The 25900-nt window shown below is 46.3% G+C and overlaps 1 protein-coding gene across 3 annotated transcripts in view; it reads right to left on the reverse strand.

The window, feature by feature from the left end:
* Positions 1 to 25900, reverse strand: part of LOC307246352 (pleckstrin homology domain-containing family A member 5-like) — a 195268-nt gene that overhangs the window by 18474 nt on the left and 150894 nt on the right. For 2 of the 3 annotated variants that reach the window (XM_080022264.1, XM_080022263.1), the window contains 12 exons: positions 25203 to 25307; positions 24338 to 24410; positions 23103 to 23203; positions 22668 to 22783; positions 20651 to 21937; positions 17228 to 17529; positions 13970 to 14205; positions 13563 to 13646; positions 12474 to 12593; positions 9512 to 9565; positions 1128 to 1193; positions 448 to 528 (listed from right to left, as the gene is read on the reverse strand). In XM_080022264.1, the coding sequence (XP_079878390.1) occupies positions 448 to 528; positions 1128 to 1193; positions 9512 to 9565; positions 12474 to 12593; positions 13563 to 13646; positions 13970 to 14205; positions 17228 to 17529; positions 20651 to 21937; positions 22668 to 22783; positions 23103 to 23203; positions 24338 to 24410; positions 25203 to 25307 (2625 nt within the window). The remainder of the gene's footprint in view (positions 1 to 447; positions 529 to 1127; positions 1194 to 9511; positions 9566 to 12473; positions 12594 to 13562; positions 13647 to 13969; positions 14206 to 17227; positions 17530 to 20650; positions 21938 to 22667; positions 22784 to 23102; positions 23204 to 24337; positions 24411 to 25202; positions 25308 to 25900) is intronic. The other variant, XM_080022265.1, reaches the window with a different exon arrangement.

Genomic DNA, 25900 nt, shown 5'->3' on the forward strand with positions numbered 1-25900 from the left:
CGCTCCGGGCAACGCCTTTCCACTGCACCAGAGTCCGTTGGCAGCGCACTTTACACCACTCCGGCTGATCCTTGGCATTGGGACGGTGATCTCGGGCTCGCGGCTGGGTTCCTGTGACGACGTTGCTCCCAGAGGCCGTTTGGGGGGGGGGCCCTGCACCGGGAGGCCCCGCCCTGTCAGCTGTAGGGCTCCGTGCCAGAGCTGCTGTCGCTCCGAGACCTTTCCATTTCACAATAAAAGCACCGAGGGTCGACCGGGGCAGGTCCAGCACGGCAGGAATATCACTCCTCCTGTGTTTTGACATATGAACGGCATACAACGGTGTGCGCGCACACACACACACACACACACACACACACACAGACACAGACACACACACACACACACACACACACACACACACACACACACACACACACACACACACACACACACACACAGCGTTACCTTCTCTCTGTGCAGCTGCTGCAGTTTGTCTTCCTGCATCCGGACTGTCTTATCCTGTTCACAAAGTCTGCTCAGCTTGCACTGCACACACACACATGCACACACACACACACACACACACACACACACACACACACACAAAAACAGTTCAAAACATTTTAAAATAGTAAAAACTAAATAAAACAGTTTTAATTATTTTTGCTGGGATTAAGCACAGTGACAGTATCTTATCAACATTTCAACATGTTTGTGATCAAATCTTCAGTGACAGAAATGTTGCTATCAATTGCAATTAAGTGTATTTCAGAGTATTTATTATCATTTTTTGTCATATTTTTTTATTACTGAAGAACAGTGGTCATTAATAGTCAAATGTAATTAATTGTTTTAATTAAATAAAAAATAAAAATGTCAATACATTTCAACCGTTTATTAATTAAATTGTAATAACATGTTAATAATAAATGGGCCACGGTGAGTCCAAAAGGCTCATTCCCATCCGCTTTCCCTCGCCCAGATGAAGGCAGCCCACACGTAGTACTCCTCATGTACACGTACTGTGTAATAACACATGCACACTGCAGAGACATGAAGAGGAGGAAGAGGAAGAAGAAGAGGAGGAAGAGGAAGAAGAAGAGGAGGAAGAGGAGGAGGAAGAAGAGGAGGAAGGGGCGTCTTACGTCGACGTCGGGCTCCTCGCTGCGCTGGCCCGAGGGAGCGTCTGCTCTGAACTCCTCTGGACTGACCTGGAGGAGCAAGGCAGCTTTAGCACCACCGACAACACTGCAACACCCAAAAGCAGCAAAACACACACGTGGACAACTGTGAAGAGCTCGGGTCCAAAACGCCGGGAAAAAGAAAAATATGAAAAACCCCTAAAAGTTAAAGACTGGGAGCTGAAGGAAAATCCAATCACATATCACGACGGCCCTCTCCGTCTGGACATTGATTTAAGGAGGTTGGTTTCTCGAAACCTCTAATTAAATGACAAAAATCCACCTCGGAAAAGGAGCTTCGAACCCCCTGCTCCTGCTCCTTACTTGAAATGTTTTCATATTTTACTTTCAATGTTCTTTATGTCGTTTTGGAACCCAAACCCATGGTGGAGTTGATGTACAGATGTCCAGGGAAGCGGAGGGAGGATGGAGCCTGACGGAGGATTATTATCGCTCTCTGACGTTGGAGTGTGAGGGCGTGTGATGGAGAGGAAAGAGACAAGCGTCACTTTCAGAGGCTGTTGGCGCCACCCGGGGGCAGGTTGGAGTAACTACAACGCAGATAAAACACCCATCAACGGACCAAAGTGGAACAATCCAATCAAGACTGGATCTGAGGGCTGTGTGTTGTTGATGAATAAACACCAGTTCCTCCACGGCACAAGTTTGATTTTTTTATCTAGGATGAACAAATCAAAGCAGCAGCTCTCCAGTGTCTCCTCTGGTGTCGCGCCTCTGGCTGTTCACACGCTGTGGGGCGAATTCACTAAAGGACTGCGCGGCTTTTGCGGCGCCCAAACCGGCACAAATAACAGAAAAAGCGAGCGTCTAATTCACAAAGCTCCGCAAACGGCGAAATGCACCGCTTACTGTGCTGCCTGCATTTAAATTCATTTCAATTCATTTCAATACTTGTTGAAACTTATTGTAAAAAAATGGCGTTACAGACGTAGACAAAAATGGTTCCGTAATCCCGATTAAAAAGATATCGTAAAAAACCCCACCAAAAAGTTATAGGGAATAGCGATAAAGTGGTCAAAACTGGCATTGAACCACAGATGGCATCGAACCTCATACTGCAGGACAGCTCCGCAGGCCGCGGCCTTTTGGGTGCAGAGGCCCTAAACTTTGTGATGGTTGAGCGAAATATATGAAATCAACTGTCATCATTTCTTCATTGTAATATGAAGATTCAGCAAATGGGAAGAGTAAGTTTGATTAGAGATTTACTCAAATTATTTAAACGTTTTATAGCCACTGCACATAAACCTAAAAATACAAAGTCAATTTTAATCTCAAAGTATAGCGTGTTTGAATCAGCGCATCTCCGATGATCTGGAGCCAGATGCAAAACAAGGGCAAATTGCACTCAGCAGCAAAACTTTATGGGCGTGTTTGCACCGGTGTATCATTCGTATCATTCGTATCATTCGTATCATTTGTATCATTAGCGTAACATCTTTTGTGAATGGGACGTTGAGACGGTGCAGATAGCTGGTGAAACCCATTCTTTGTGTGTTTTGTATTCGCCCCTGAGTTTTCTGTTTGAATCAAGCACCACCATGGGCACCAAATTAATCTAAACATAAATTCTTGTCATGGAAAGGTCAGCGGGTCGTACTGAACACCCGGCAGCCATTCTCATGATGTATAAAATATATGGAAATGGCATCATATTGTGACCCTTTGAGTAGGAATATGAATGTGAGAACCTCCTCGATGACCAGCCACTCGGGCTCCCAATGTGGTAGAATACAAACACCGCACACTACGCTGGCACTAAGCATATCCCACAATGCATTGCGAGTATGCAGCATGGAGCATGTAGTGTGTAGGATGCAGTATGTAGTGTGTAGTATGCACTACGTAGTACTGCATTTGGAACGCAACATTAAACTTGGACTTTTCGCAGCCACCTAGTTGCCACGATCTACGGGTCGCCGGCGGTTTGTATAAAAGTTTTAATTTGACTCCTCACACTCGAGTGCTGCTACTGTGAAGAGATCGCAGAGAGGGGAGATAAGGGGTTGCCAGGTCTGTGGTTACACCCCCTCCTCCTGCCTGAGCCTTGTAGTCCTTGGAATGAAGCTCCATTCATCTTTAAAAAGCGTGCGCACGCACACACACACACACACACACACACACACACACACACACACACACACACACACACACACACACACACACACACACACACACACACACACACACACACACACACACACACACACACACACACACACACACACACACAGACACACACTGGTGTCTTTATTTAGAACTGGGGTTGTGGACCCCAGCTGGAGGTGAACGACGGGGGAAGGAAACAAGGTGAATAAGGCACCTAAAAAGTGATATATTTATATAAATGAGTAGGACTATTATGGTCTATTATAGGGAACACAAACTGGAAGAGGATGGCTCCTTCACCCGGACTTCTATAGCAACACTTGCAGTATAAGCCCTTACACTGTAGGAGTTCCATCGACCCTTCATGGGTGGTTTTTCAGGTGTTTTTTACCTGACCTACCAAATGGCGAGTTCAGACGACGTGATTGTGGCCTGATTCTCCGACAGGTTTTTGGAGATGGCCGAGCGAAGCCCCGGAGGAAAATCACGGTGCGTGTGGTGTGAACTGCCCACGATGTGATCCCACTGCGAGACATCAAGCAGGTTTAATATCCTGTCGAGGAGCGAGTCGGGAGCGACGCAACGGGCGACAGCCAATGAGAGCAGACACGGCGTGAGGGGGAGGAGTCGAGAAGGGGAGACGGGAGTGGCAGCCAGAAACACACAACATACTTATTTTACTTTTTACTATCTAGGTTTATAATATATTCATTATTTCAATTCCGATTTTATGCGTTTGTTTGTTTTTTTTTTTACATTTTTTTTTACAAGTATATGATAAACATTAAACCATCCTGTCCCGCGGATGGCATCGCCTCATTTCCGGCGTCACTTCTCGTGTGTGTTTTCGTGACAAAACGTAGACAGAAAGACAGGAAGCTGTGCATTGTGAACAGTACAGAGATCTGACCACTTTGAAAGCCATGCAGTGTGCCCATGGCATAAGCCCTATTTTTCGGTCATTGGGAGTCAACCTGAGTGATGACTGGTACTGTGTCATTACAACCTTTTTGAATTATCCAGTATTGAGAGAACCACATCAGCCGCGCGCCGCCGCGCCGCCAGGGAAATTGCAACGATCACTCGGGTTGACTCCCAAAGATACTGCCAAAAAGAAGGTTTGGTAAAAAAAAAAAAAAAAAAAAAAATATCCCAGAGTTTTCCTTTGAAGATCAATGGAACCATTAAGCTCCCACTAAAGACCAAACACATCCAGGAATCGAAAGACATTTGGGTTTTTACTTGGTTATGAAGGATTTCCAAGTAAAAATGGCCTCTCATGGGGCGGTACGTCCCATTGCACCACGAGCCACCTGGTCCTTCCAGAACCAGAACCAGAAGCAGAACCAGACGGACAGCGATGCGTGGATACAGTTTGAAGGATGCCGGGATGATGCTGATGGTGGGGTTGCCCTGGCAACAGAATAAGGACTATACAACATCCAAAAAAACCCAAAACAAAACAAAAAAAAAAACCTAAAAACAAAACAAGGCGCGTTGATGGTGGGAGGGAGGGACAGCCAATCGGAGACCGGGGATAAAAAGCCGCGCTCCAATCAGCTCCGAGAACATCTATTCAATATGTTGGAACTACAGGAAGAGTTGATTTATAAAATTAAATCAATAGGGCGAGGTTAGTGCAAAAGCTGCACCTCGATACGATCCAATTCCATTGTTTTGTTTTTTACATACATTTTTTTTTAATTTACTTATTTTTTTAAAAATAAATTCAAATACTGAATTTCTGAATTTGTTTTGTGAAACATTTGAGTAACGCATATGGTCCACTGAAAATTTGGTAATGATTATGGTGAAAACAACTCAGTAACCTTTATTTGATTGGTACATAGGATAAAAAAAACCCTAATTTTAAAGATGGATGGTCCATAGAAATCCAGTTGCTCTACATTACGAACTCAAAACAACCTGAGCGAATGTTCATCATTAGGTATTTCCAAATCATATTTTGGGTCCAGCATGTAATCAATCAATCCGGTTGCTCAGCTTGTGATTTGATGAACCTTTATAAGGATTTCAAACATTTAAAAGTATCCTATGAGCAGCCGTTCTTCGCTGATTTTTCTGATTCGCGGATGAGCGTCGCGCCGAAATATCTGAACTTCACGTCCCACTTCCTGGTTGGATGCAATCGGCTGGAGCTGACTGGAGGCGGAGCCAAACCCGGGACCTTACTTGCTGGTAGAGTTGCGGCCTCGGCGCCGAGTTCTCGATCATAGTGTGAATGATGAAGATTAGCGGCTCGTTCTCCTTGGTCTAGCGGCGCGCCGAGGGGGGAAACAATGACAGTTAAACACAGCCGTTAGTGGAGGCACCCGCCGCCGTTCAGCCATAAAATAAAACCATTAAATAAAACCAGGACGGACATTGCAACAGCCTCGCTGGAAATATCGCAGCGGCCGAATCCGCTGGATCTTGAAAACACGTTTTTATTCTTTCGCGCACATGAGTCATCAACCCATCAACCCTTCCTTCACTAACTGTAGACCAACCGCCACTCAACCATATTGGGCTCACTCGTCGCTAGTTAGCATAGTGCTAGCAGTTAGCATTGCGCTACTTCGTCTTAACTTTGTGTAGACAGACTTGTACATCGGTGTCATTTTTTTTATCCCATGTTTCAACGCTCGCATCAGTATTTAACCCCTCAAGCCCGCTTCACACCGAATTTGACCAACGTCCGTCCGTTCCCACGGAGAGAGACGCGCTGCCGAATTCCCGCGTCCGTACGAGGCTCCGCGACGGGTTCACAGTTTCCGCCTCACGCCACAAATCGCCAATCCGATGAGACGGCCGAAAGGTTGCGTCGGTACAGTTTTTCTTTAACTGGAACTGGGCTTAAAACTAAGTAAATTATTCACCTATTTCCAAATAATGATGTTATTAATTCATGCAACATGGTTAATGTCCAGCTGAGGAAACGTCTCGCTGTTGTACTCGAAAAAAACCAGCTCTCCCATTCACCCTGACGTGTTTTGTGGCGCGAAACTCAGACGCAGTTCCTCCGATGGCCATTAGGGAGGGATGGGGCGGCGGGGGATTCGGCTTTCGGATGCGTTTTCGGATTCAGTGTGAAGCTGGCTTTAGAGCTGGCTCACCAGTTATTTGTTCATTCAATTCCACTTAAAATCTGTCCAGTGTGGGTGTTTGTGAGGTTTTACACCGTATTTCCACAAATAATGACCGGGCTTCTATTTAGCTCAACTGCAGAGGGTTCTTATTGAAATTGGAAGCAGGCTTATATTAGAGGCAGGCACTTATATCTAATTCCCTCTGCTTAAAATAGTGCATTTACCCTTAAAGTCCCACATGTGCTGGTAGTCGACGCAGGAAGAACAGTTTTCCGAGTTTGCCTTTAACGCACCACTTCCTGCTCGGAGCGCTGAGAGCGATGCGTTTGCCCAAGAAGCGATCTGCAATCTGCTATGCAGCAGTAGGAAACGGAGTAAATTAAATACATCTACAATAAAAACACCCTGCTTTTATTTGCTTTGTTTAGGAGCGGAGCTCAGCGCTCGAACTGCGCCGCAGCTCCGAACAGTTTTTCCCTCGGTCTGTATTGTTTCGTGTCGGCATTTATTATGGGCCCCGTTTTTTATTTGACTACCTGTTTATATTTGAGGAAACACAGTGTATCATTCTCTGGGGGAGTCTGGGATGACTTCTTTCCCTCCCGATGAGATAAATATTTCAAAACAAAATCATCTCTTGCAAAGCATTTAATCACCACCCAACCAGTTGTGTCATTTGTTGAGCAGCTCTGAAGCGCGCGGCCTTTTCAGAGCGGAACCGTCACTTCAGATCGCGCCCGAAAAAACCCCGACGCCGGAACGCGCTGTGATGGTTGCTGTTGTTCAGGCCCCCGGAGGCCAAAACAGAACCGGCCCGCCCCAGTTCGGTGTCAGCTTTGATCCACTGAGCTCCCGTGCTCGCGGGCACGCGGGCGATAAGGGAATCTGCCAAATGTTGCCGAAGCGGGAAAACGACAAAACGGTGTTTATTTCTTCAAACTGCCCGAGCGTCTGGCGGGCTGAGCAGAACATCTCACCTTGCACCAAACTGTCTCTGTTTCTACCTTAAAGTGCAGGCGCGGAAGATTCCCCCTCGAGCACGCGGCGGACCCCGCCACCGACAAATGGGAAACTTCATACAGAGCAGCACGCGCATGACGCAAATACATTGAATGTTTCTTTTGGTATAAAGTGCCAGCTAAAGACATTATGGGCTAAATGTATCGACCATGGGATGTTTTGTTCAAAGGAAATCATCTCAGGGATTACCACTTTAAGACCTTTGAACGTTCTGCCTGAAGGAAGGAGGAATTCAAATGTCAATCACTTCATGCTGCATCTGTCTCCTACACTATTGAGGGCGAGGGCTAGCTCGTATCTAACACCTACGACAGGCCATATGTCATCGTTACTTCAATGAGGTCGTCTTTACATCCCCTAATACTATCTGCTGGTCCTCATCTCAACCCAAAGGGACAAACTCACCATGTGTTTTCATTTGGTTTACACTCGTTTTAACACGCTGCGTACCGCGCCGCGGACAGCGTCACATTCCAGGAACGGAGCAACAAAGACAAACACTCCTCACAACTCTACTCATCCTGCGCATACTATCACTTTGCAATATTCTGTATATATATATATATATTTTTTTATTATTTGGATTCATTTATTTTTGCCTATTTGTCCTTTGGAAAAGCGACTACTTTTGTGCATTTCGCTATACTTATATATAATAACATATATTTATATATACTTATAGATACTTAGTCAACAGAACCTTCCTCCAAAGCAGAGCAGTCGTCAGGCTGCTCAGCACCAACATGATCAACCAACAGCTCATACCTCAGGATGGAGAGAACCGAGAAGTAGAAAGAGAAATAGAACAGGATTATCCTTCTATCCCTCTACCACTCTATCATTCTATCCTCTATCCCTCTACCCTTCCACCCCTCTATCCCACTATCCTTCCATCCCTCTATCCTTCTATCCCTCTACCCTTCCACCCCTCTATCCCACTATCCTTCCATCCCTCTATCCTTCTATCCCTCTACCCTTCCACCCCTCTATCCCTCTATTCTTCTACCCCTCTATCCTTCCATCTCTCTATCCTTCCATCCCTCTATCCCACTATCCTTCCATCCCTCTATCCTTCCATCTCTCTATCCTTCCATCCCTCTATCCTTCTATCCCTCTATCCTTCCATCCCTCTATCCTTCTATCCCTCTATCCTTCCATCCCTCTATCCCTCTATCCTTCTATCCTTCCACCGCTTCCTTTTTCTCCCCCATCGATCCTCCCTTCTTTAAACGAGTGCGTCGCTGACACCGGGGCTGCTCAAGGTGCCTTCCCTCGGGGGTGGGACTTCCAACCTGTTCCTGGCTCAGGGGGCCTGACCAACTCAGCAACACAAAGGAAAAGAAAATGCAAAGCCACCTTCATATTATTCAGAAAATCTTTATCAATTTACAAATGAAAAAAAGCTTCAAATCAACCGATACATTTTTCCAATCATTGTTTCATGCGGTGAAACGCGCACGGCCTCTGCGCGCTCACGTGTTGGTGCTTCAGACTCTACCAATGGTTTAACCGTGAACCTCCAGACGAGCCCAGGGGGCCGCTCTCTGCATTGATACCGGGGGCCGCCTTTGGCCCGCGGGCCGCCAGTTGCGTGGGCCTGCCTCCCCAACAGACACACATCAGGATACAACCCAGCGGCGCCACAGCGAGGCCCCGTCCACACGTACACAGAGAAGGGTTTCCCCGCCAAGACGGCGTTTTAGAAACTACCAACGTAGCTTTTGGGAGAAGGCTCCCGGGAGACGTTGCAGAACTCCCGTCTTCTCGTGCGTTCGCCAGGAGGACGTGAAACGGAAACTCCCGGAAAAAAAAAGGCCGAGGCCGGGACCTCGAGCCGCCCGCCGGCGCACGCGTCCAAACATATGGAGGGACTCCATTAGACGTCAGAAAGCCTCCCCGAGCCCGAGGGTCGTAATGAAGAAGCCGTGTGCTCCCAATGCTCTTCTGTGGCCTTCGACAGCAACCTCCACCACCCCCCCTGCCGGCCCGGCGCCTCGCTGGCTTTTAAAAGAAGACTCAGATACGTGTGAACGAGGCCGGGCTCCCACTGACGCTTCAACGGAACCGAGCGATGCTGCGGAGGAGATGTCGTCGGGAGAGGTCCCTCACCTGGCTCTCCAGGTACACAAGGTTCCTCTGCAGGTGATGGGACAGAACCTCAGTCTATAGTAGCCATGGGAAGGAAGGAAGCAAGGGAGGAGGGAAGGAAGGAAGGGAAGGAAAGGAGGAAGGAAGGGAGGGAGGGAGGGAGGAAAGAAAGGAAGAGGAGAGAAGGAGACAAGAGGTCAGATAGACTATGAAGTGAAATATAAGCGTAAAAGTCGAACCGGATCAGAGGCGAAGGGGGAGAAACGGAAGGGAGCCAACAGACAGAGAGACAGAGAGACAGTGAGGGAGAGAGTGTGAGAGAGAGAGACAGAGAGAGAGAGGGTGAGAGAGAGAGACAGACAGAGAGAGAGAGAGAGAGAGAGAGAGAGAGAGAGACAGTTTCCAATCAGCCACGGAGGAGGAACCAGAGGGTTTTGCTTTTGTGTAAAAGTTCAGATATTCAGTGAGTTCATATATTTGAGGACACTGCTTGGTGTTTGATGTTGAGTATTATTTACCAGTACAAGTACACAGCAAACTCTGGTTGATGAAATATACCAGGAAGTGTGAGTCAAACAAAGTCCATTTGTGTGAACAACGAATAGACTCCATCTAACAAGACTTGAATAGACTCCATCTAACAAGACTTGAATATCGAATAAAATAACTTGAATACCATCGAATAAACTGGAATAGACTCAACCGAATAGACTCCATGAAATACTTGAATAGACTCCATCGAAGAGACTCGAAAAGACTACATCGAAAAGACTCTATCTAATAGACTCCATCAAATAGACCTGATAAGACTACATTGAATATTTGAATAGACTCCATTGAATAGACTCCATCAAATAAACTTAAATAGACACCACTGTAGGGACTCCATCGAACAGACTAAAATAGACTCCATCAAATAAACTTGAATAGACTCCATTTAATAAACTGGAACAGACTCAATTGAATAGACTCAATTGAATAGACTCCATTGAACAGACTTGAATAGACTCCATCGAATAAACTTGAATAGACTCCATTGAATAGACTTGAATAGACTCCATTGAATAGACTCGAATAGACCCCTGGAATCTAGACCCGTTTGAATCCCAGAAATGTGCTGTGTACACACTGTGGCTCCTCATGAAAAAAGATATTCCTCTTCTGGACAACACACTGCTTACAAAACCAACCTCACAGTCAAACTTTGGAAATCAAAACCTTGAAAAATGTGAAGAGGCAGCAAGACAGAGTCAAAGTCAGGCTGGGATGGGGTGGAGTCTTATCTAAGTCATTAGGACGTAGCACACTTTGACACCTACATGCACTATGATGCACTACTATGCTTTGTTCTTTTTCCCTTTTCCCAGCGCTGTTTGGGTTGATATATATATATATATATATATATATATATATATATATATATATATATATATATATATATATATATATTTTTTTTTTTTTTTTTTTTTTCTTTTTTAACAAGCTCAGGCAGGGGGAGACAGGGGCTGAGACAGCACTGGAGCACCAGGGGGAGAAGACACACGGACCAGTACATCCATGAATGTGCTGCTGCTTCACAGGGACCAGAGCCACCACCACAAGCCACACACACACACACACACACACACACACACACACACACACACACACACACACACACACACACACAAACACAAGCCACACACACATGCACACACACACGAGCACACATGCACAGACAGACAGACAGACAGACAGACAGACAGACACACAGACACGCAAGTAACTAAGGACAAGTACTTTACTGTATAAGTTATTGTACTTTAGTACATTTTTCAAGTCGCTGGACTTGTTCCGCTTTGGAGGATTTACATTTTTACTCCACCACATTACAAAGTAAGTATCTGTACTTCCACCCTTCTACATTCCTTTATTATTTACTTTTCACATTGGTCTTCAACCTGGGGTCCGCAGTGATAATGCAGAGGGTCTGCCAATTTTCTTTAATATCACAAATCATTTTTGTGACAAATATAAAATATATCTTATATATAAAAAAAGACATGATAACTGAGTATATTCCAACCATTAACACCAGAGGAGCTAATCAGCTGAAAACGTGCCGACCTGTGCAGCTTCTGATATTATTGGGCTTTCAAAAATCCTGGATCATTAAGAAACGTTCAAAAACCTCGGAATTTTCTTAAAGTCCAGTCACCAACTAAAAGAACGGAAATAAATGCAAATCTAAAATAAAAACACAGAAGAATTGTAATAATAAGACGTTATAAATATGTTATTATAGGCCAGGCTTAGAATGCAACACAACATTTTATTTATTTTTTAATCTAGAGGGTCCCTACTCTAATACATTTATTTTCTTTCTACATTTCTAGAGGTCACAATTCAATAAGTAAGTCATTATGTAAATCTTAGAATACACGAAGTAAAATAAAATAAAAAGGTAAGCACAATTAAACACAATTCAATTGAGTGTGATGAGACGAGGTGACAAACAGAAAAAATTGAATGTTAAAAAATAAAATATCTCTGCATTTATATTTGTTTGTATTTGTAAATGACGACGATGACTCCTCCATCGATACCATTTTTGTCGTAAATTCGGATTTGTAAATTTTAACACCCCTGCCTACACACACACACACACACACACACACACACACACACACACACACAGGGGTAGACCTCCAGCCTGCACATGCTACAACATCCAAAAAGCATGGCCACATGCACATGCACACACACACAAATACACACACACTCCAGCATGAAACCCCAATGCACACTACCGCGGAAAAACAAAATAAAAACGAACATGACAAAATACAAGGAAAAATGATTGGCGTGCATGTACACACACATACATCCACACCCCACACACACACCCACACTCAACACACACACACACACACACACACACACACACACACACACACACACACACACACACACAGACACACACAAGGCCGTGTGCGGGGCTGACCTTGGCGTTGGATCCCTCCATGCCGAGCGTCATGAGCTGAGCCACCGTGTGCTCCCTCAGGCTGGTGAGCTCTGCCTGCTGCCGCCGCAGCTTGATCAGGAGCAGGGTCAGCTCCTCGGGCTGTGCACCAACACACACACGTACACACACACACACACACACACACACACACACACACACACACATACACACACACGTGACCCTTGACCCTCTCACGGACGAGGCGTGTTTCATGGAACAAAAACGCGGCAATATATATATATAATCTATTTTATTTTTTTTGCAGTATTAGAATGTTAATTCTAATTTCTAATTTTCCATTTACACACTTTAACCACGAGGGGGCAGGAGAATCACGATCCCGACGTGTTGAAAGAAGCAGGAAAACAGACGCAGAGAGATTGAAATAGATGAAAAACCAGACAAAGGCCAAACAACTCTGGAGGCATTTTCTGCTCCCTGAGGAAAAAAGTACAATTTGAGACTCTTTGATTGTGGTTTTGATTCTGTGTGTGTGTGTGTGTGTGTGTGTGTGTGTGTGTCGTGTGTGTGTCGTGTTTTGTGTTTGTGACAATACCAAAGACAAGAAGAAATAGAAGAATAGAAGAGACGCTGTGTCGGGAAGTGTGTGTATATACGTGTGTGTGTGTGTGTGTGTGTGTGTGTGTATACGTGTGTGTGTGTGTGTGTGTGTGTGTGTGTGTGTGTGTGTGTGTGTGTGTCTGTGTGTGTGTGTGTGTGTGTGTGTAGGCAGGGGTCGACAAAAAACGTTGCCAAGTTGCCCCAGGGGCATCCAGATTGTGGTTGCCTGGTTGTCAACCAGCATGGTACACATCTGTTTATAAAACCTCTCGACGTATAGATTTATGGACTGATCTCACTCAACCATAAACAGGATGGAAATCCGGCAACCGTTTTGTCGTCCTCGGCAACCGCCAGCCGGAGCCGGGTTCGCCGACGCGGCGGCCGCAGCGCAGCGTGGTCGCCGTCGCCGGGCGCGAGCGGCAGAATCGGCCGGAAGAGAAAGAAGGGAAGGGATGAGGGCTGGGGAGCGGACGGAGGAAGAGGAGCAGGTGGTGGAGCACTCACCGTCTTGCCCTGCAGGGTCTGCGGGGTGATGGTTGGAGGAGGGAGGACGGCCGGCATAGACCTGCGGTCGGGCGGGTAGCCGTACTGTGGCACCGGGGGAATAGTCACAAATGATCATAATAATTAATAAAAAGAACAAACATAGTAATGATGGCCACCTGCTGGTTGGGGCCAAGACGCAGTTCAGTGTGAACTACGTCTTTGTTCCCTCTGCTCCGTCCGCGGCGGTGCTGAGGTGTTGATAGTTGATAGTTAGTTATTGTTTTACCCAATTTTCCCCACGCTACTCAGCCCAGTTATCGAGCCGGACACGTGCAAAATAATTTATAAAAAATAAAAATAAAATAGGGGAGCAGCTCCATCCAGAGGGATGCGCTCCAATTCACATTCGGTGAGGGCACGCTCACCTTGGCCAGCTGGGTTCTGTGCCGGCGGTCCAGCGTCGCGTCGCCCCTGGTGACAGGTGAGGGGACCTCGGACAGGGGGCCCGGGGTGTGGGTGGCCGGCGGGCGCGGCGGGGAGAAGGTGCTGTAGAGCGCCAGCGAGCCGTGGGACGGCGACGTGGGGATGGAGGAGGCCACCGCCTGCTCCGACAGGTTCACCATGGTCTTGGTGGTGGGCAGCGTGCCGTAGTGGCCCGCCGCTGGGAGAGGCAGCCAGAGACAGAGAGGTGCTTTCATGTTATATCATTATCATTTGTGTTATAACTAGTATGCCTAGTGTTATAACTAGTTTGCCTAGTGTTATTACTAGTATGCCTAGTGTTATTACTAGTATGCCTAGTGTTATAACTAGTATGCCTAGTGTTATAACTAGTTAGCCTCGTGTTATTACTAGTATGCCTAGTGTTATAACTAGTATGCCTAGTGTTATAACTAGTTTGCCTAGTGTTATAACTAGTTTGCCTAGTGTTATAACTAGTATGCCTAGTGTTATAACTAGTTTGCCTAGTGTTATTACTAGTTTGCCTAGTGTTATAACTAGTAGGCCTAGTGTTATTACTAGTAGGCCTAGTGTTATAACTAGTTTGCCTAGTGTTATAACTAGTTTGCCTAGTGTTATTACTAGTATGCACAGTGTTATAACTAGTACCCCTATTGTTATAACTAGTACCCCTAGTGTTATAACTAGTACGCGTAGTGTTAAAAGTAGTACCCCTAGTGTTATAACTAGTATGCATAGTGTTATAACCAGTACCCCTAGTGTTATAACTAGTATGCACAGTGTTATAACTAGTATGCATAGTGTTATAACCAGTACCCCTAGTGTTATAACTAGTATGCACAGTGTTATAACTAGTACCCCTAGTGCTATAACTAGTATGCACATTGTTATACCTAGTACCCCCAGTGTTAAAACTTGTGTTGTTAGTTTTATAACTAGTGTTTAATAATGTACTACAATTACAGATACAAAACACACTTTGCTGCTTTCTTTCAATCCACCTTACAACACCAACGACACACGCACACACACCTGGAGGGCCTGGTTATGTCTCTCATGTGATTTATGATGTATTATTATGTTTCAATGATGCTTTATATCATTTATCTGATGACTCAGCACGTTGAATTGGTGTCAACTGGCCCCACCTTCATTATTTATTTTGATTGAAGCCTTTTTCCCAAATGTTTTTTGTACAGTATTTGTACAAAAAGCAGCTTGAAGCAGCTTCTCTTCTGGCTCCTTCCACCTCTTGACCTTTGTTGATAAAAGTGTAATTCAAAGTGTTTTTGTGCAGTTTTTCCCTCATTCCTGAGCTCTGCTCTGTACTCGCTGTTGCTGGTGGGAATGTGGGTGTTTGGAGAAAGGTATTTATCAAGCTTTTATTCTATTCTAATGATTTGACGGCTCATTATACAAAATCACCGCCTCCGTAAAATCGCATTTAATTTTTGGGAATAATTACACAGGATTAGGCCCCCCGTGAAAGCAGCCCCACCCCTCGCCCACAACATTTAAGAATGGAATTAATTAACTTGAGAATTCATTTTTAATTGAGCGATATCGAGGAATTTCTTGTCCCCCCCCTTTTTTAATGACAATAAAACTAAAGTAAATAAATCTCAGGTCCTCATTGGTCTTTTGGATTATCTTTTTCGATGATCTTTTGGAGCTGAATATTGATTCTACTGAATAAGTCCTTCAGAACCATTTCACCAAAAAAAAAAAAAAGAATATAATATAATTAATGTCTGGTTGATAGCTGCAGGGCGGAGCACTCGGAGCTTTCCTGCGGCTGCGGGGTGTCTGTACGGCTGTGGGACTCAGGGGTGGCCTTCGGGGCCTTTTCCGCTGCTTGGAGGCGTCACGATATTATACCGACCTTATCAACCAGAACCAATTTGGGACAAGTCTTGTACACTCACTCACGGTGGACACGTCACACACAGCACCAGCACCTGCTTTGAACACACCCCAACACCCTCCTGGTTGCATCCCTCTCCTTTTCCTTCCTCATTTACTGCCATAACTATGACAGGGAGAGGCCACGTGACCAATTTTCGTTTTGTCTGTTTTGTCGATACATGTTGTTGTCTGATGGTTCTACGTTGATGTTTTTCGATGTACATGTTGTTTGGTTCTATGTTTATGTTTTTCTATGTACATGTTGTAGTTTGTTTCTGTGTTTATGTTTGTTTTTCAATGTTCATGTTGCTGTTTGTTTCTATGTTTACGTTTTTCCATGTACATGTTTGTTTCTATGTTTATGTTTTTCCATGTACATGTTGTTTGGTTCTATGTTTATGTTTTTCCATGTACATGTTGTTTGGTTCCATGTTGATGTTTTTCCATGTACATGTTGCTGTTTGTTTCTATGTTTATGTTTATTTTTCAATGTTCATGTTGCTGTTTGTTTCTATGTTTAAGTTTTTCCATGTACATGTTTGTTTCTATGTTTATGTTTATCCACGTACATGTTGTTTGTTTCTGTTTTTCCATGTACATGTTGTTGTTTGTTTCTACGTTTGTTTTTCCATGTACATGTTGTTTGTTTCGATGTTGATGTTTTTCCATGTACATGTTGTTTCTCTGTCTAAGTTTTTCCATGTACATGTTGGCATCTGTTTCTATGTTTATATTTTTCCATGTACATGTTGCTGTTTGGTTCTATGTTTATGTTTTTCCATGTATATGTTGTTTGTTTCTATGTTTATATTTTTCCATGTACATGTTGCTGTTTGGTTCTATGTTTATGTTTTTCCATGTACATGTCGTTTGGTTCTATGTTTATTTGTCTCACCCGTGGTGATTCTCCCCCTCTTGGAGACGTGATTAGTTGTTTATAGACCCAAACATAGTAGTTAGTTCTCCATAGAGGGGGGTTGGTGGCAGGTTCTGTATAACAAAAAACTGTGCTCTGGTCGTCCCACAGGTCGTCCGCAGGACAGAGTTATTAAAGCAGTTCTTGAGGATTTAAGGATGAATAAACAGTTTCATTGCAGGTTGAGAAGTTGAACACCACTTGCAAACTCACTGTACTAGATGCAATAAAACAAATGTGCATAAGTGTATGTGCGTGCATGTGTATTAATGTGTGTTTACATGTATTTACGTGTGTGTGTGTGTGTGCATATGTGTGTATGTGTATATACTGTACGTGTGTGTGTGTGTGTGTGTGTGTGTGTGTGTGTGTGTGTGTGTGTGTGTGTGTGTGTGTGTACCAGTGGGTGGAGCCAGGCTCTGTCTGGAGAAGGCCTGCCGCTGCTGCCACTCGAACAGCTGCCACATGGTGTCGTCGCGCAACGACCGCCTCTTCTCCGCCGCTGTGGCTGTTGCCGTGGCGATGGTGGCAGTGGAGCCGGGCCTTAGCGCCCGGTCGTAGGCGGACCCCGCCACGCTGCAGATGCTGTCGGGCCGCAGCATGCTGTTGCGCGGCAGCGTGCGGTAGCCCTCTGGGTAGCGGGGCGCGAGTTGCGGCCGGTGGCTCGGCATGTTCCTGGGCAGCGTCTGGTACGAGGTGATGCTGGAGGGGGGAGGAGGAGGAGGGGGGAGAAAACTTAAATACAGCAAGTCAAGCTGTTGGTGGTCAGCGTGTATGCCTGTCAGTGAAATTGCGTGTGTGTGTGTGTAAAAGTGTGTAACTAGATAGACAGACAGACAGACAGACAGACGGACAGACAGACAGGATTAAATAGGCAGTTAAAATGGAAAAAATGTGAGGACCTGTCAAAATGTGCTCACTTCCCAAATGCCCTCAATCAAAGGTTTAAAAACTCAGGCTGGTCCTCACAAGTATAGCAATACACACGCACGCACGCATGCACACACACACACACACACACACACCTCTACACCAGGCAGTACTCAGTGCTACGTTCTCCTGCGTTCAACTTTAAATAATTCCACCCTCCGCTTACGGAAGCGCGGCAACGCTCCATGTTAACAGCACTAACAGTCTGTCCTCCGTCAGGACTCCCTCTGTTCCTCTCCTCTGTCAGGACTCCCTCCCTTACTCTCCTCCATCAGGACTCCCTCTGTTCCTCTCCTCTGTCAGGACTCCCTCCCTTCCTCTCCTCCGTCAGGACTCCCTCTGTTCCTCTCCTCTGTCAGGACTCCCTCCCTTCCTCTCCTCCGTCTCACTCCCCTCGCCATCCCTCTCCTCCGCCAGCGCAGAGCGGACCAGACAAGGCGGCGCGGCACGCAGCCTGCTCCGCTCTCGTCAGACTCTCACTCCCATGACTTATTCATGGAAGAGGGGAGGAAGAAAAGAGAGAGAGGAAGAGAGAGAGAGAGAGAGAGATAGAGAGAGAGAGAGAGAGAGAGAGAGAGAGAGAGAGAGAGGCAGCCGGAGAGCAAATGTAGCCGCTCTGTTCCTCCCAACAGCCGGCTAAACGGCGGCAGAGGGACGTCTGCGGTGACACTAAAAAGCTTTCATCCCCGTGGGGAGGATGGAGAGAGCGATGGAGGAGAGCGATCCCCTGTTAAACTACTCATGGTAACTTTTAATACATACATCAAGGTGGAGGAGGAGGAGGAGGAGGAGAGTTCATCATCCCCTGGGTGCATCCAGGAACTCAGCAGACGAGTGAAAAGAATAGTACTTTGTCTTTGTAAGTACATCTTAATGATACTTTAATACTTAAGTACATTTATTTTCCAAGTACCTGTACATACTTAAGTAGATTAAGTTTGGGAGACTTTACACTTTTACTACACTACATTTCAAAGCAAATACTCAATTTACTCTATTACATTTCTCACAGTTACTTTACATACGTTTTGAAAATAAAATCTGGATGAATGTTTACACATACATGTTTAAATCAGGGATTGGATCCATCAAACTGCTCATTGATGATTCATTATCTCCATGTCTTTGTCAAGTACTGTGGAAAAAAAATAATTTTTTTTGTAAAGTACTTTTACTTTGAATGCTTTTGAAAACTTTAGGAATGAATGGTTTATAAGGTGATTACAAGGTTTTTTTACTTGATCGTTTTTACTGAAGGAAAAAAAATGCATTTAACGACGGATCCTGGTCTCCCTCCATGTTTCAACAATGATGAGTAATGTGGAATTATCAACTGACTTCTGGTCCAAAACCCAGAAATCAAACAAACAATAAAGGAGCAGAGGATTTCTTCCCGGGAGAAGGAGGCGTGCTCAGCACTCTTTGTGATGTGGTGATAGGAGTCACACAGCAGGGTGCTTCTCTCCTTTGGGAGGATCTGTGGTGTTTGAGAAGCCGCAGCCCTCGCCGGGGGTTTGTTGATATCAAACGCTGGCGTTAGGAGGGTGTGAGTCAAACGAGAACAGGCAAGTATAGCCTGCGAGGCAGTGATTTACACTGAAGACATCCGACCGAATGGCTAAAATATCTGTGGCAGGCGAGGGGGCGTGGTTAAGCCATCGTCTGCAGGTGACGCCGCTGCCTCCTTCCCGTGGCGGCGCAGCTGTCGGGTCTGCCTGACCAGCCTCTTTGGCGCTGATCGGTGGGACCCGGCCGGAAGAGATTTCTTATGTGTTTCGTCTTGCAGTGGGCATGGCGGGGTGGGGGTCGCTGAAACTCCTGCGACCGAGGAGAACTCGGACGTGGATGATTCCCGCTATTTTACGTCCTCCCCTTCTGCCAGCGAGCCTTTTTGTTTAAAGTCATGAATAAAACTCCCGCCGTGTCGGCGCCCCACTCCCAGGAAGACTCCCTCAACCCGTACCTGTGGGTCCAGACTCCCACGATAGTGTTATTTTGGCGTGAGTGCTTTCACACATCAGAACCATCATCCCACCTGATCGGGATAAGCACCAGTTTGCCTGGCGGGCAAATCGCTGCGCGGAGGACGCCATCACGACAGCTCTCCACACCGCTCTGACACACTCACAGGAACCAAACAGCGATGTGAGGGTGCTATTCGCGGCGAAGCACATAACACCGACACATCCCCCAACAAATTGGTCAGCAAGCCGGACGTCCTGGGGCCTTGGTTCGTGCTGTGCTCCTGGGTCACGGACTTCCTCACAGACCGACCACAGACAGTCAGATTGGTAACCACACCTCCTCCACCCTCATCCTAAAGACAGGGACTCCACAGGGCTGTGTGCTGAGCCCTATGCTCTTCACACCCACGACTCAAACCCCTTCGGCACCTCCAACTCCATCATCAAATTTGCTGACGACGCCACAATAGTTTGGCTGATATTGGATAATGAGGAGACGGCCTACAGGCTTGAGGTAGAACATTAAGCTGAGTGGCGTAAGGACAAACATCTGGTCCTTAACACCTCTAAGACTAAGGTGATGGTTAATGTCTTCAGGAGAACAAAGGCGAGCGTCCCCCTCCCTCTCCACATACACGGAGAAGCAGTGAAGAAGTAGCAGAAAACATGGAAAACCTTAAGTTCCTTGGAGTAGAGTTGTCAAAGCTGATGGCATGGACGTCCAACACCTCACACTTGGTTAAAAAGGCCCAAAAAAGACTGGCGGGACCCAGCTCCCACCAAGACTGCTGCTACATCCCTACAAGATGCATCTTTTATCAGCAGATTGTCAGCGATGCACAACCGTAACATGCACACACACACACACACACACACACACACACACACACACGGCACATGGCACATGAACACCACATGCACACACACACCTCCTGGCGTCGTCGTCGGGCCCCCTGGTCCGGTGCGTTCGGACCCAGTGCTCCAGCTGCTGCATGGAGTTGGTCCTGGACAGGCCTCTCTCTGGTTCCTGGCCCGGAGCCTGGCTCTTTCCCTGCACTCTGTCCGCAGTACCATCCGCCTCCACCGGGCCGCCGTCGTCCCCGGGTGGCTCCCCGGACCCAGAGCCGTTGACCTGAGTGGCCTTGCCAGAACCGGCCCCGAACCCGGCCTGGCCCTGGCCCAGGCCCTGGATCTGGCCCTGGATCTGGCCCTGGATCTGGCCCTGGCCCTGGATCTGGTTCTGGATCTGGTTCTGGCGAGACGCCGACACAGCGGCGGCAATGGCGGCGGCCTGTGCGGGCTGTAGCTTGATGCTGCTGATCTTGGTGAGCGGCCGCTCGGCACTGGGATCCCGCTGGAAGCCGTACCTCTCTCCATCCGTCAAGGTGGAGTACTTCTCACCGTCCCTCAGGGCGGCGTACTTCTCTCCGTCTCTCAGGGTGGCGTACTTCTCCGCCTCCCTCAGCGCAGCGGCGTACTTGTCGCCCTCGCGCAGGGTGCAGTACTTCCTCACCTCCTTCAGCGTGCCGTAGCGGTCCACCACGTGCACGGTGCCGTACCTCTCCGTCTCCCTGAGCGACAGCTGCCGCTTCACCTCCCTCGCCTCCTTGGCCGGCGCTCCGTCCCTCCGCAGCGTGTGCCGGTCGCCCACCTTCTGCAGCGTGTACTTCTCCCCGTCTTTGGTCAGCAGGTACTTTTCCGCGTCCTTTGGCGGCGCGTACTTCTTATCCTCCACCTCTGCCGTCCTCACGCCACCATCGCCCACCGCCGGGGCAACCGTGTACTTTTCGTCGACCTTCTGCGCGGCATACTTCTCCAGGTCCGTGTGGATGGCGTGCACGTGGTCGTGCTCGTCCTTCTGCAGCGAGTAGCGCTCGCCGTCCCGCCGCAGCGTGTAGCGCTCGCCGTCCTTGTGCAGCAGGTACTTCTCCCCCTCCTTCTGAAGGGTGTAGCTGACGCCGTCCTTCCGCAGGGCGTAGCGTTCGCCGTCGTGCTGCAGGGTGTAGTAGTCGCGCTCGCGGGCGTGGCCGTGGTGGCCGTTGTGCTTCTCCGGATCCCTCTGCCGCTTGTCGTCTGCGCGGGACAGCGAGCGCTGGCGCTGCGGCTCGCGGTTGCGCTCGTTGTTCTGGATCTCCGGCCGCGTCAAGACCCGGTGGTTCAGCAGGTTGTTGAGCTCCTGCGGGGGCGAGCGAGGGTCCACCTTCAACTTGTCCAGTCTGGGAAGAGCGAGCAGGGAGGGGAGGAGGAGGCGTGGGAAAGGGAGGAGAGAGAGAGGGAGAGAGAGAGAGAGAGAGAGAGAGAGAGAGAGAGGGTGGGAGGAAGATAGAGGGGAGTGACAAAGGGTCGTAGAGAGGGAGGAGAAAGAGTGAGGAGGGAGAGAGATAGGCGGGAGAGAGGGAGAGATGAGGGCGAGAGAGAGGAGGATAGGGAGAGGGAGAGAAAGAGAGGGAAGGCAGACCGAGGAGGGGGAGGATAGAGAGAGAGAAAGAGAGGGAGGGGGGAGAGAGGGAAGGAAAGATGGGGAGAGGCAGCAAAAGGAGGTATAGAAAGAGATAATTAGAAATAATTATTTCTTTATAATCTTTAATTGTTTTTCTTTTTACTGTTGTTTTTCTGACTTGACTATTGTGATTATTATTGCAACTATTATTATTATTACTGTTATTATTATAATGTTATTACTATTATTATTATTATTATTATTATTATTATTATTGCAATGATTATTATTATTACTGTTATCATTATAATATTATTATTATTATTATTATTATTATGATTATTATTATTATTATTGCAATGAATATTATTATTATTACTGTTATTATTATAATATTATTACTATTATTATTATGATTATTATTATTATTATTATTACTGTTATTATTATAATATTATTACTATTATTATTATTATTCACTATAACAACCTAATCATGTCCTGTACCTCCTGATTGGCTCGGTGTGGACCAGGGCGGCGTCCGTCATCACCTTCATCCAGGACTCCATGTCTTTGGCGGCGTCGGTGGAGAAGTAGTAGGTCCTCATGTTGGGGTGTGTGGCCTGGCAGGGAGGACGCAGAGAGGGTTACTGTGTGTGTGTGCGTGTGTGTGTGTGTTTGTGCGTGTGTGTGTGTGTTTTTAAAGTGGCAAATTGTAGCGTTAGCATGAGTTGAAAAAAATCACAAATTTGGTACTTTCGTGAGCTGGTACTTTAGAAGAAACAGCCATTGAATGTATTTGTGTCATGTCTGTGCTCCTCCATATGCCGCTGTCCATTGTCGGTGGCGGCGTCCGCCACCGACAATGGACAGCGGTGATAACGACGTGATAACGACTTCACGGCGTGTGGTTTTCAGCGCGGGGCTCGGGTCCCGCCTCACCTTGAAGGCGTACTTCCTGCTGATGTGGTCGTCCACCGACAGCATGGAGATGTGGAAGCTGGGCAGCAGGATGCTCCCCAGGACGCTCTCCTCCTTGTCGTCTGGAGGAGGAAGACGAATAAGAGAAGATTCGGGAGACGAGATCCGAAAAAAAAAACAAGCACCGTTTGGGGCTCTCCGGGGCGGAGCTCCTTTTTGGAGCTGGCGCCGACACCCCGTTGGCTGATGTCACTTCAGCGTCCCCTCAGAGCTGCAGCGGCGATCCAGAGGAAAAGCCCTTGAAGGTGTTTGGTTCTCAGGGGACCTCCCCGCTTCCTGCTTCCCCTCGGGGAGGCCCCTCCACCGTTCGGCGCCAAAACGCCTGATATGTTAATGTTCGCCCCCCCCCCACAAACACACTTTTGACAAAGAAGTTGCTGACAACTCCCAAAGTTCTGATTCTTGCATTTACTAAGCTGCACTCATCCCAGGAGCGACGGAAGACATTTAAAACTAAAGTGAGTTTAAAAAAAGAAACGGGGGAAAAAAAAAAATGAAGAAAGTGGTTGATTGTTATTAGAGAAAACCAATTGCTTCATCAGGTTCTCCCTCTCTCTCTCTCTCTCTCTCTCTCTCTCTCTCTCTCTCTCCCTCTCCCTCTCTCTCTCTCTCCTTCTTTCTCTCCCTCCCTCTCGCTCCTTCTCCCTCTCTCTCTCTCTCTCTCTCCCTCTCTCTCTCTCTCCTTCTTTCTCTCCCTCCCTCTCGCTCCTTCTCCCTCTCTCTCTCTCTCTCTCTCCCTCTCTCTCTCTCGGCCTCGGGCTGGATTAGCCAATAAACTCCCAATTCTCGGCAGCGTTTGTCATGGGAGACGCGGGCTGATTGCGCCGAGGGAACATCTAATTTATCAATTTATGGAGATGGAGGAACTCTGTGGGGAATGTGCACAGCACAATGAGCAAGAGATGAGGCGCTTTAAAAACCTGCAGCTCGAAATTGGAAATCCAAGTGGGTGAGGGCGACGAGTACAAGGTCAATACCACTGGTCCTCCTCCTCCTCCTCCTACTACTACTACTACTACTACTACTACTACTACTACTACTACTTCTTCTATTAGTTTCAGAGCTTTAAAAGTCTCTTCGCATATGACTGCTACTTTATAGGGCTATACTTATGTGTGTGTGTGTGTGTGTGTGTGTGTGTGTGTATGTGTGTGTGTGTGTGTGTGTGTGTGTGTGTGTGTGTGTGTGCTCCTCACCCCGGTAGTAGAAGAGGCACATGTCACACAGGACAAACCATCGCTTCTTCCACAGCTTCATACCCGTGCTGTCCTGCAAGGGGTCAGAGGTCACGAGACATCAGTCACTTATAACAACAATACAATAAATAAATAAATATATAAATAAATAAAGTAAATACATAATGAATTGCTGTGCACATTACCATTTAACTTAAATTGATTAAAAAAAGTTCAAAATCTCACAATTTAAAACTGAACAACATCAATGGAGTAAATAAATAAATAAAAGGAGCGAAACAATAAAAATATATAGAGTAAAGATTTTGCTGTGGAGCCTCTGCAATTCCTTTCGAGGACCCCGGTTTGAGGGCCCCTGGTGTAAATAAATGAATGAAGAGGAAAATACCTAAAATCTTCCACAGTGCAGGCTTGGAGTTCTGGTTCGATGATGATAATAATTCACATTCCAAGACGGTTCCATGTTATGAACCCTGCGTTGATTCTTTTCCTATTTAAATGCGATTTCTCAATCTTGAATGAATGATCTTTATTTATTCATCGCACTCAGGTACAAGGACGTTTTGCATGGAGATTTGAGTTGCCTTTGGGGTTGAGAAAAAACAAAACAAAAAAAAATAATAAAAATAAATAAACTGTTTTCACAAATGACAGCATTTAATTTGCTTCAGTGTACCCGCAACCGACCACGTGATATTTGGACGAATCGGAGTTCCTAACCCTAACCCTTTCCATTCGGTACCAGTCAAGTCAAAACGACTTGTTTGCCTGCTGTTGTTTTGGTTGAAAAGCTCTGTTTAGCCGCGTACACCGACGCCGTGCTCTTTACTCCCCGGATGTGGGCGACAAAGCGCAGACTCTGCACCTGCTTGTAAAGCCAGCTGCTCTTCACCCCCGGCGCATTGGGGTTCCTCTTGATCGAGTTGGACCTCTTGCCAAAGTTGTGAATCTTTTTGGAAGACCTTGAGGGCTGTGGAAACACATGGACAAGAGGAGAGGAACGTGAAGAAGAAGAACAGTGAGTAAATTGATGCTGTTGAAACTGAAATCAGAAAAAGGCAATTTCTCTCAATGGAAATTAGAAATCAATCATCGGTTCTCGGTCGCCGTAGTGTCAGTGTTTGTATTGTATTCATTATTAAGTTATTGTATTATTATTAAGTGTGAATTGCTTTATTGCCCATAATGTTATTTAATAAGAAAATTTGAATGATAATAATTATAATAAGAAAGTGAGTAAGTAAGACAGTACATAAGTCAATAACTAAATGAGTAAGTAAGTAAGTAAGCAAATAAGTAAGCAAGCAAGTAAGTTGGTAAATAAATAAATAAGAAAGTAAGTAAATAAGTAAATAACTACTTAAGCAAGTAAATAAATAAGTAAGGAAGGAAGGAAGAAAATAAGTAGGTATGTAAGTAAATATGTTTGTAAGTAAGTATGTAATGAAGTAAGTGTGTAAATAAGTAAGTAAGTTGGTTGGTAAGTCAATAAGTAAGTAAGCAAATAAGTAAGTACGCTGGTTGGTAAGTAAATAAGTAAGTAAGTAAGGTGGTTGGTAAGTC

The sequence above is a fragment of the Zeus faber genome (assembly GCF_960531495.2).
Source record: "Zeus faber genome assembly, chromosome: 21".
Taxonomy (NCBI): domain Eukaryota; kingdom Metazoa; phylum Chordata; class Actinopteri; order Zeiformes; family Zeidae; genus Zeus; species Zeus faber.